Below are 12,315 nucleotides of genomic sequence, written 5' to 3' on the forward strand. Positions count from 1 at the left end.
CCTTCAAACCAAGTCGTTTTAATTCACAACGTTTTTCTGAACAGTATTCGTCGTAACGGCCTTTCTTGATTTTTCCCAATACGTTTTCTAATCGATTCATTTCTAAGCAGTACTCCGCCAGGCAGGAATTTTCATGTTCTTCACTGTGTACTTGTACCAAATAATTGTTTTTCACTTCCATCATGTAGACATCATCTTCTTCTAAATGAATGTCTCCTTCTATATTATTATCAAGCTCATCATAGTTTGGAATCATTTTAGTTATACTAATAAACCTTTTGAGGACACTTACTTTTACTAATTTATTTGGGGCAATTCTTATTTACTACAGCGAATAATGTTTTTGTGATAGTCATTAAAAATATAATATGTACAGGGTGAATTATTTAAGGTATACGATACGGTAGTGGACGTTTTATTACATTTTCGTGCTCACACATTTTATAAATCACATAAATTCCATAAAGCTATAAACCTTTGTGAAGAGCGAGCGAAACAGGTTGGAAAATATCATCCCCTTCCGGGAATTCCATCACCCCTCATTAGTCACGTAGAATTCGGTACGCATCGTCTTGACTTAGGCAACCAAGTTTTACCTGAGTTATGAAGTACAGTTGGTTTTGCTTAACTTTCTACGGTACGACGCGCGCACCTTACCACCAAGAAACCTGTCCATTCCCAAGAACTACTTTCGGCAAATCAGTCCTCCATTGTCGTGAGTTCGATACGTTCCGCAGATCGCAGATTGGAAATAATGCAACGGTGAAGACACCCTCGAACCCACCCCCAGTTTAACGCCGAGACAGTGTCAGTGTATTAGTTATTTCTTGTTAACGAACCCGGATTAATCTGCAAGATGCCTTGTTCTGCGGTCACGCTCAGTTTGGCCACCATCACTTCCATCATCGCTGTGGCTTTGCTCTCTATCGCGTTCGCCACCGATAATTGGCTGTATATTGAAGTTAAAAGGACCAACATACAAGTAAGTACAGTTTTACGGAACAGTCAAAATACTAATTGTAATATGGGTAGTACCGCAAGGATCGGAACTGTGTCCTGTTTTATTTTTTGATGTAGTACACGATTTCCAGCCTTTTTCATCGCTGTAAAATTATTTTACATTATCGTAGTAATTGTTCTCGTGTCACAATGTTGTGTGCAAAGGAAACGTCGTAATTTTGTTTGTGTTTTTGTAACCGTGGATCTTCCTATTGCGCGTCCGCTTCCTGCATTTCTTAGGACTGGTTTTGAGTAACAGCAACAAGTACCAGAATGGTTACGTTTCCTGAAAACACTAAAAGTTCAATAGTTTGCAATCTGCGGTGAAAAAACCGTGTAAACGTTTCTGATAACAACACAAAACGTCGATTAAATCCGCCATAAATATTAATGAGTGCATTAACGACCCGGTTTTTAGTTATTATTAATTTTTCCATAATGAGTTATAACGAACTACTTTTGTCATCCGAAAGAAAGTCGTGTGTGTTATAAGTAATGCAAATAATATTTTAGAAAGTCCGTCCGGTTGTAAACTAAACGTGCATTCTTATCGTATCGGAATTTACATAAAGCACTGTGATAACTCGATGGAAACTGGAGAAATTATAATCGTATCGGTGCGGCAAATAAAATATATGCAATTATTTAAAAACTAAAACCATGAATAATGTTAATCATACATCTGGCATCTTAACTGTTCTCAATTATTAATGATTTTTTATTTTGTCAACCAGTTTCCATAATTTTTAAGGGCGGAAACTTGATTTGATTTTTAACACTTTCCACATTGTAGTGCAGTCCCACTTTCTGCCGCAGCCGTAACACTTAAATTCAAATAAAGCAATCCGCCAAATACATTTGGCACTTACACCAACAACAGTTAATTTTGCATTAATTGGATTCCGATGTAAGTAGAACTGAATTGTATTTGATTTGGGTTAAATTACTGACCCCGTATCACCTTTTCCTTCTTGCAAAGGTCACAGGGAAACAGAATCAAAACAAACGCACGCAATTAGCTCCATTCATTAGTGATAATTAAATGGATTGCGGGTCCGTGAAACGCGAATCGCATCGAAACAGGTACGTTACCTAATCAGATAATAATACGTTGCGTTTTGCCATTAATTGTACTTATGCAACAGTACTTTTTCGTTTTAACGAGCCATTTTGTTCTTAAGATAGGAATTCGGTGGCGTCTCGCGATCGAAACATTCCAACGGCAAAATAACAACAATGACTTCATCCCCGCTCAAGGTTGAGCACCTGAAAACGCCCATGCGAAAATTACATAAAGATAGATCCTTTGCATCTATCGTAGGTTCATTTATTACATATTTGTACACTCCTTGAATAGTTTTATGCATGGGATTTTTTTTTCGACCGTACATAGAATGCCCACGTAACCAGTTTCACATCGAATTAATTATTCCGCGTTGTATAATTGCCCTTGAAACACCAGTAATTTTCAATTCGACGAAGGAATTGATTTCGATATCAAATCGAATTGTTCCATTGTTCTTAAATTTAATTTTAAACGTTGCATCTTGGGAACAGCTAATAATATAAGAAAACAAATGTGCAGATTTGCAATCGATTCGATTGTGTCAACTGTGTAAAAGTAAATTGTTAAACATGTGATAGTGATTAAATAAAAAGTTTCATTGTTGTGTGTATCATGTTTATTAAATGTTACACTTTCTCTCGCATTTCTATTAATGCACTCTTATTATCTGATAAATAAGGCGACATTTCTGAGAAAGTACAGCGAAATCAATATCGCAGGTGATTTATTATCAACACAACGTTAATAAAATTCGACCTTTGACTCTCTTTTGTGCGTTCTTGTGTTTTATTCATCAGATACTTACGCACTTTCACAAGATGAGTTTTGTTTTATGTACAACGATTCCAAAATGGCATTAAATTTAAAATTCTGTTAACCTAATTAGCCAGGTGTTATTAATTAACATTATTCATGGTTTTAGTTTTTTGAACAATTATATTTTATTTGTAAGATTTCTCTTAATTAATAAAAATAGTTTAGTGATATTTATATTTTATCATCACCTAAAATGTTGGATTAACACATCAACAATTGAGTCATTTCAAATCACGTTTCTATGTAATTTAAACCGGCATAAAATCGTTCATTGTTAACAAACGGAATGGAAAAAACGCATATGGTCAATTTTGACGAAATAACTGAACAAAAACGTTTCGATTTATCCGTCATTAACACATCAAACCTCTATTTATAACAATTATGAAATGTTTATTTACGTAATTGTCATATAAATAAATCCTGACTCAATGTATTGAAAACATCTTTGTTTGCAATTGAAATCATGCTGTTGAAAGGACGAACATTTAAATTATTATGGGGCTCCATAAATATTTGACTTCCTTTAATCAATCACAAATTGACTTTCGAATTGAATTAATGGTAACTGTTCAGTTTTAGCCTTCAGTTTACGGGTCACGAAAACATTCCGATTCAGCCTCTTTTCAAAATTTTTTCTAGTTTATGAATAAAACAATTATTGAAATTTATATTAAAAATGTGTCGTCGATGAATGAATGGAACACGAACAGTTGATGTTCGGGAGTGGTTCTTGTACCTTTGGGCGAAGACATCGAGGTCAGACGCACACTGACCGATGTTCCGTTAAATCCGAAAACCGAATTTTTCTCGTCGATTTCTCGTCGGTTTTGCGAATCGGAAAAAACGAAAGTTATAGATTTGCTTTCGTAATTTCGGATTTGTTTGCTCCTTTTGTCGGTTTGTGTCCGAGATGTGTCAATTGTCCCGTGACAAAATCGAAAGGAAAGGACACAAAGGACTAATTCGAAAATGGACCGTCACGGATAATTTATGAAATTACACAGGAAACGTCACATTTCTATGTAATCTTCTCAATAAACACACTTTCATTCACTTACTTTAATTTGCTGTTGTCTATTATTTGATGATTTCACTCGGTCACCACAATTTTATTAGCTAAATGAATAGTATTTGTTAATTTCTCGTTTATTATTGCCTATATTTCTTTATGCATTGATCGATAAGAAATTTCTCTCGGTGCACATAATAAATATTCAGAACGAGAACAAATTTTTCGGCATGAATTTTCCGAATACGTAATGCGGACTTTTTCTTTTTACGGGCGTGAAATTTCCGATACGGATCTGAACCGAAGAATGCAGTGACACACTTCGCATCAACGATGGACGTTCATTAAGTCGCATTAATCAAATCGCGATTTGTTCGATTTTTGAACAAACTAAAAATCGACCTCGAAACTGGTTAACGACTATTCAGTAATTAATCCCGGATTAAATTTGCATCAACATTCCTTAAATACCAAAAAGTAGTTGATATTTTAAGTGATTCATCGAATCAGGAACTTGTACCGATTCGATTTAACATTCTATAAATGCGATTGTTCGATACCGTTGTTTATGATGTATGGACGACAAGTAAATTGTACAAGAACAATTTCGTATTCAGACAAGTCGCATTCCTTAACTCGTACACAACTAGAACATTTTTCCTTGAAAGTTCACATTCCAGTCTCTATTTCAGTAAGTTTTGATCATCCTTAACAATAGTGGAACATCTGTCGTCCTTGTTGAGTATGATTTAAGTACAAGTGAAGATCTAAGAAGAGTTTTTTCCCTGGGCAAAATCCAAGTTTTACTGTGAACGTACTTCACGGATGAAGAAATCCCCCCGATTACAGTTATATTAAGTCGCCGCGAGGCAATAGATGCAAAACCGAACTGAAACAACAAATAATTTCCAACACAAAACCGAGATTGGTATGTTGACCGGCCTTGAATCGTCCAGGGTGGTAATAAATACGATTCGTATTAATAAAACTATGTCGTTTCATTATTGAATCAGTCTGCTTTTTTAATTCAATTACGTTAATTGTAATATTACGGAAATTAATAGACCGCGTGATTTCAACACCTGGTAAGGAAACAAACCCGGCGTTAAACAAACAGTTATTTCGAATTCTTTAATTAACCGATGTTCACTCGGAACATCATCAAAAAGAAAAAAAAAAACTAAATAATTTTATAGCAAATTGCGCCACGAAAAACATTACCTGTTTATTTAAAACCTCTTATCTCCACATGTTCGTCTTATCGCCACTTTAAATGCGCGGTCTCGTCCGTTCGTTTCCTGTTTTGGACTCGTTTATCCGTCCGCCCGATTCCCGGTGCCGTTTCCACCTCAGCATCGAAATAAACAATAAACAAAACATGTTGGGACGGCGAAAACCAGCTGACAAGTAAGCCATTTGCAACATTCGCATCTGTTTATGGTTAATATGTGTCAGAAAACGACATCTGCATCTGTATCATGGTTTTTACTGCTGGAAACCATCATTTTTGCATCTGCGACTCTTAATAACTATCTGACGTGTCTGTAATAGTTTTTTTTTTTTTTTTAATTGTCTATAAACAATTTTAACTGGTTACATCCGACTAATTCTTTAAATATGGGCAGGATTGATTTGAATTGTTTATTTTCCAGAACTACCTCAGCAAACACTCAGACGTCCAAAGCCAGGCGCTTCTGGACAGCGTCAACTCCAAATATTACTATTTCACCAGGACGAAAGGATTGTTCAGGATATGCTACCCGAAAGAACGACCTCCGACTGGTAAAATAATTTAATACAACTTGTTCATATAACGTTCAAGTTATTTGCGTAACCGAAAACCGCTTACAACAGTTTACTATTCGAAACAATGGCGGTTTGGAAACTGTTAGCGAGGTGAAATTTTCACACGCGTACTGTTACCATATCAATGTTTTTTATCGCGATTTTATTTTACATGACGAATCGCCAAAAGTGCGTGAGTTTTAATTAGGATATTTACTAGTGAAAGTTACTTAAAGTTATTGGATACCGTGAATAAATGTAATTGTCTGTGTATTACAGTACTTTTGGTCCGAAAACCTGTTTCTACAAAACAAATTAATCACATAATGATACGTTTGCGGTAGAAATGAAGGACGGCCACTAAAACACAGGAAATTTATCTTTTACAACAACATATTAAAGTCTCAGTTATATTAGCTGTAAACTGCTTCTTTAGAAAGGTTTAAAAATGATGGATAATCATAATATCGTAAAGAGAGACAAAAGAATTCTTTATTGAAAACAATATTGATCTTTGAACCGATCATTCTTAATGTTTTATTTAATTTCCTTTAGTAAAAACATATTTGAGCCCTGTGGAAACCCACTGTAACAACGTCAACTACTACATTCCCGATGAAAACAACGAGACGAGAGATTTTACCGACGACGCGTGGACGAGATTGCGTGAGTACCAAACAATAGGCACGACTAACAGTAACAAACGTGTTTTTCAAAACAAATTTATTCCTGTTTGTCCGATATAATTCGGCAACTGTACATTTTCCCAGAGCGACTCCTTTGTTTGCCATTGTCACTTTTACAAATGTGTTTTGTTACAAACAATAACATTGTTCCATTACGGTGTTCCTTAAACCGATTGAAATTCACAGATATGGGACGTTCGATGATCGCTCTTTTCATCATCTCATTCCTCGCCGTTTTTGCTGCTTTCTGCACTGGAGTGACCGGATGCTGGAGACGATCGCCAGGAAACATTACCGCCACCGCGATCCTAATGCTGCTCGCATGTAAGTACGGGACACAACAAGGATAATTTTCGATGGGCGAGGTCCTCGACCTTTTCTAACAGTTGATTTCTTTATTAGGCGTCCGAGCAAAGAAACGCGAAAGCGTCGCGCATACAAAACCGCCGGACACGTTTTATAATTGTTATTTTAATATGCCGTCATTGGCGTGCGTTGAACGTTTCTCTTTCGGTTCGCAGGCCTGCTCAGTGCCGGAGCAATGGGACTTTGGCATGGAGTCGAGTACTACGAAAAGGAAAAGGTCGTCGGAGAGGAGTTCTACCAACAATGGAGCAATGTAAGACTTTTTACTTATATATATTGTATCCACAAGATGTTTTAAAGACTTTACAGAGTTGATGTGGTCCAGGGTTTTGTCATCATTCCCTTCAGAAACATTTAATATGATAATATTTTCAATTTTACAGTTATTAGTAATTTTAAAAGGTTCTTGTTCAACATTTGAAGAGTATATAATGAAAAAATTTTCAAATGTTGATAAAGAACTGAACTTATAATTTTCAATCCTTCCCCTCTATCCTATCTAGCCCAATTCCTATGAATATATAGATGCATTCCTTGAGGATAAACAGTCCTATTGCACCACCTTTGTTTCATAAACACTTTACAATCAAATCCAGATCCTGCAAGAGAACAGTGACATAATGTACGATTGGAGCTTCGTGCTGAGCTGGTTGGGAGTGTTTTCCTGCCTGGGGGCCTCGCTGCTCTTCTTCTTTGGCTCCTGTTGCCTGTTCAACGAGCGGGAACGCGAACAGTTGAACAACGTCCAGTACATAATGCCAGGTTAGTTTAATGTTGGGTGTTTATAGGTCCTGAGGGACAACACAAGGGTCAACTACGACTGGAGCTACATGCTAGCCTGGGTCGGGGTCGGCTGGTCGCTGATCGCGGCCATTCTATTTTCTGGAAGTGCGATGTGTCTGCGCGGTGAACGGGAAAGGGAGGAAGCCATCAACATGCAATATCTAATGCCTGGTAACACCACTCTTCTCTATCTCTACCTCTTTAAGTTTCTTCTACCACACAATTAACCTTTCTACACCAATTCTCTCAGTTTTATCTTTCTTGTACCTACATGACCGAATTTTTATGTTTTGACCAACTTTGTTTAACAAAAAACAATGATGGGACAAAGAGAAAATCATAATAAAAACAAATACTAAAGTGTGTTGTCATGAAGGTACTTAAAACTTTCGCTGGCAAATTGATATGTGGCATGCTGTGTAAATGATTGCATGCAAGTGATTTGTTTTAAATCATGGTGGCATGATAATAAAATAGAATGTGTCTGCAACTAAAAAATTGCATTATGCGTTGCAGATGTATTTTGAAATGTTTATTAATTTGCCTGTGTCTGTTTTTGTTTTACGTAGTTGTACTTTTAGATTGTTCTGATTCTTTTCATATTTTTCCACTATTTTTCATTGACCAAATCAAAAAAAAAAAAACATTGAAGTCATGTAATCATATCTAAAAAACAGTACTAAATTTTTTGTAAATATTGTAACAAAAAAATTTCTCGCTTTTGCTTGGCTTCAATTAAAAACGAAATTGACCAAAAATTTAAAAAAGAATATTCATTGTACAAATCATACTAATCTCACAAAACGAATCAAATATAGCAGAGATCTCACAAAACTCTAAATCACCTTAACTGATCATTGTTTTTATTATTTTTCAGTGTATCCCCAAAAACAGCAGTACGCTTACGCAAGTTATCCGGTGGCAGCTCCCCAACCTTATCCAGGAGGACCATATTACACATCAGGGAGCGCTTATGGACCCTACAACTACTAATACTTAAAATCCGATAAACAGACTGTCTTCCATTTGAATGTGGTGATAAAAATTTGCGAGTGGTCGAGAAAATTTGCTCAGGGCAAGTTTAACCCGTTTTGAGTAGATAGTTTTTATGTTTTTTTTAATAATTTAGTTTAGTTTGGGTTGTAAAACTGTTGCGATGATTAAGGACAATTTTTATACAATGTACAAAACAACGTTGATATTATGACTGAGCCCAAACGAATGTTTTTTTGTTTTGTTGGTACAAAACTGCATTATCACATTTTTGTACAGTATACTTTTAAATTTATTATTATTTTAAGTTACTTCAGACTATTTAAATTGTAATATATAGATAGTAGACAAATTTATTTTCTATTTATTTGTGTAACTGATCAGTTTTTTATATATAAAATAGATTATTTATAGACATTTTTATACTTATAAATAGATACGACGAAATATTTCATACACTTTCTATAATAAAATGTTAAAATTCATTATTTTGTTTTATTTCATTAAATACTTAACTGTAACAAATTTTAGCGTAATTATTTATTGTTAAAATTACAACAAACAATTGAACCTAATGCTAATTAACAATCATCATAAATTATACAACCAACTGTGGAATGTGCATAAAATTGGCGTTACATAACCAATTTTAACTGACTAGAACATTTGAAATTTCAATTTTATTATCCTGTGGTCCAAACAAAAGGTTCCAACCTATCATTAATATCTAGATAATTATTTAACGTCTCCATTGATTCAAGGGTTTGATTTAATAACATGTGACACTTATTTAACTGGTGTGACAATTCTTGTACTTTGGCCAACTTTTCCGCATACTTTGCGTAACGTTTTTGTCTGTCAACTGTTGTCGCAACTATTTTGTTCAGTTCCGAATCGACTTCGCGAACTTTTTGAGTTATTTGATTTTGTTCAGTGGCTACAAGATTTGCTGCTGCCGTTAAATGGTGCTGGTATCTAAGACACAAGTTTCTGAATGGTGAAGGGTCCAATCTTTCTAGCACTTCTGGATCTCTTGCTGCTGGAAGACTCAATGTGGCCCTCATAATTGGTAAAAACATTGGGATACCTGAAAAGAGTATTGTGCAATTTATACTAGTGACAAATTAGTAAGTCGTACCTTGTAACCGAACAACATCTGGATCTTTTTCTGTGTTTTGACCATTGTTTGCACCTCTAACAACTACAATATTATGTGAGCTTTTAACTTTGGATTGTTTAGATTGTATTTGTCTCCTATTGCTGCTTTTACCCTTTATTAACTGTTTGCTTGTCGGCATCTTGGGGGAATCTGCAACCGACTGTTAACAAAATTACAACAACAATATAAAATATTACCTCCAATAGGTCGGTTAACTGTGTAACTGATATAAGGCAAGTCTACGTCGCTACAAACGGAAGGGCCAGGAGAAATCGAACGAAAATTCTCCCCATTTTCCTCCAAGTTGTCTTGAGACGATCCGGGATTTGCTATAGTGTGCTGACGCTTAATAGCTCCCATTTGTTTGCCCTGAGAATCTGTGTTCAAGCTACCTTGTCTTTGGGGGTTGTTTGAAAATGATGAGTGTTCTGAACCCATTTTTTGTTTGTTTGAGTTGTTGACTTTTGTTGACAGATGGTAAATGTGAGGTTAGGTTACTGTGTTTGTGTAGATCAATTTGAAATATTTATATTAAACATTAGGTATCAAAATAAATATATGATAGTTTGATAAAAAATTATCCCAATTAACAAAATTTAACTTTTATCAAAGATATTAATAATTAATTTTTATTTTAATGTTACTTACATAAATTTAATTATATTATATTATAAATATATATGAGGGGTTTGTAAAATAAGTGGTCAAAATTAAGGAGCAAGTAAACCATGTCCAATGATGAAGAAAGTCTAAATGATTTTTTTCCCTCCCTAATTTAAATTTCAAAAAATATTTTTTCTAATATTTTTTTGATCCAATCATGTTAAATTTGCTATGAATCACCCTACAATTCAAAGTACTTTTCCATAATGATACAGTAGTGTAGGTTCTGAGGGTTCTCCAATTTTCTTTGCACTATTTTCTATACCACCGAATATTTTTTAAATGAAGCTTTTAATATTCTTTACACTCATTTAGGAGAAAAAAGGTACTCTAGAATAATTTTGGTATTATAACAGCAGTTTTTAAGATTTTCATTTTTAATGTTTGAAGAAAGTTAAAGTGATTTTCATACAATACAAAATCAAGTGGATATGGTAAGGTATTTTTTATTAGTTGTGATAGTTAAAGATGAAAACAAAACATTTACATTAATGTATAAATCTCATCTTCTGTCCAGAGTGAATATCTTCGAAGACGTGTCCCTAGAAATAGAAGATACATTTCTCCAGTCAAATTATCAGAAAGAAAAGTATAGCCTAGTAATGTATTTCTTAATATTGCAGCCTCAACATTTATTTTAAATGATTGTTGGTAATGAGTGATGTTGAGGGTTCGTTGTACATATAAAAACATCATTTCTGATAACAGTTCATTCATTAAAGAAAAATATTTTTCATAAGCCATTGAGAAAATTACAATTTTAACGGCAGATCTCCTCCTAAAAGATCTTGACTTGTCGATAATGGTAAGGATGCAGCTGTCTTTTACAATTCTCCAAACAGTCGAATGCAATACATAATTTGTATTTCTTAGATTAAATGATTAAAACTTTTTCAATATGTTTTATTTTTACAAGTAATTTAATTTGAATATTTGAAGCTCTAGGCGGTCGGTATTTACAACAAATAGCCCAAATGTCACAAAGTATGTCGAGCATAGAATCGTTTTCGGTAAACTGCCAATGCAAAAATATGACATGATGGTGGTTGACAACGGGCTTTGGCCAGAAAATGGGTCCTTTTTCTGATTATTTCTGCCCGACACATCCTGGCTTCGTGCAGAAGTCTTCCATTAAAAGAAGGTTGCATAAAGTTGGTCTTAGAGCCAGAAGACGATATTGATCACATATGAGTCTAGGTATACATTATATCACTCGGACAGCCGTATTTTTGAACATAGCGTGAACACGCTGATAGATATCATGAACTTTTGCTGACCCCAACTATTGCGCTTGGTGGTGGTTCTGTAATGAATTGAATTTATTTAAAGACAGGCACGCAACTAATAATTTTTAATTTCATTTGCATAAGAATTTGAACCAGATCTCGTTTTTGTAGACGACAATGCCTGACCTCACTTTGCAGGACTTAGAAATTTGCTTGAAATTATTACATTACTCGGATGCTGGCCAGACTGCAATTCAATTGAATATACATAGAATCATTGTCTAAAAGAAACACACTTAAAACTACCAGCCCCAAAATAATTATTAAAACTCCAACGTTCATAATATATTTGTTGCAATATAATGCCGAAGATGTTCTTAATTTTGAAATAATTCCAATTATGCACTTCAAAAGACGCGCAGTGTAACTGGATTAACGCTTACTTAATTTAATGTTTATATTATATTCTCCTCATTTGCAATTATTCTAAGTGTTCTTGGTCTTAATATGCCTGTTTATAAACGTCGCTCAGTGGAAAAAAAGATTTTGTACGTGCAGTTCCGTGACATTCGCTGTGAGTTAATAACTTATCAATATATTCAGAGTTTATATACTTTATTTTGGTAACATCTTACTCCAAATACAAACTGTGGTAATTTCAGATCAAACTTCTTTCTTCAAATATTAAAAATTAAATATCGCAAAAACGGCTGTGATAACGAAAATTGATTGAGAGTATCTTTTCTATAAATTATGCATAT

The 12,315-nt window shown here is 34.5% G+C and overlaps 2 protein-coding genes across 3 annotated transcripts; one reads left to right on the top strand and one right to left on the bottom strand.

Moving 5' to 3' along the window:
- The first annotated feature begins 665 nt into the window (after nucleotides 1-665).
- Nucleotides 666-8,991, top strand: LOC109603273 (uncharacterized). 2 transcript variants are annotated; one of them, XM_049970528.1, is made up of 7 exons: nucleotides 666-982; nucleotides 5,546-5,675; nucleotides 6,234-6,344; nucleotides 6,551-6,688; nucleotides 6,886-6,983; nucleotides 7,327-7,492; nucleotides 8,391-8,991. In XM_049970528.1, the coding sequence occupies exons 1-7, from the start codon at nucleotides 857-859 to the stop codon at nucleotides 8,504-8,506; spliced, it is 885 nt and encodes a 294-aa protein (XP_049826485.1). In that variant the 5' UTR covers nucleotides 666-856; the 3' UTR covers nucleotides 8,507-8,991. The 2 variants fall into 2 exon arrangements, with proteins under 2 accessions (XP_049826485.1, XP_019875321.2); XM_020019762.2 differs by lacking the exon at nucleotides 7,327-7,492 and adding an exon at nucleotides 7,519-7,684.
- On the bottom strand, nucleotides 8,980-10,154 carry LOC109603599 (BLOC-1-related complex subunit 5). The gene is made up of 3 exons (XM_020020094.2): nucleotides 9,863-10,154; nucleotides 9,645-9,815; nucleotides 8,980-9,593 (listed from the first exon to the last, which is right to left on the bottom strand). Exons 1-3 carry the CDS (start codon nucleotides 10,101-10,103, stop codon nucleotides 9,190-9,192), a joined length of 816 nt encoding a protein of 271 aa, XP_019875653.1. The 5' UTR covers nucleotides 10,104-10,154; the 3' UTR covers nucleotides 8,980-9,189.
- Between the last annotated feature and the right edge of the window lie 2,161 nt (nucleotides 10,155-12,315).

This window comes from Aethina tumida, chromosome 1 (assembly GCF_024364675.1).
Source record: "Aethina tumida isolate Nest 87 chromosome 1, icAetTumi1.1, whole genome shotgun sequence".
NCBI classification, from domain to species: Eukaryota; Metazoa; Arthropoda; class Insecta; order Coleoptera; family Nitidulidae; genus Aethina; species Aethina tumida.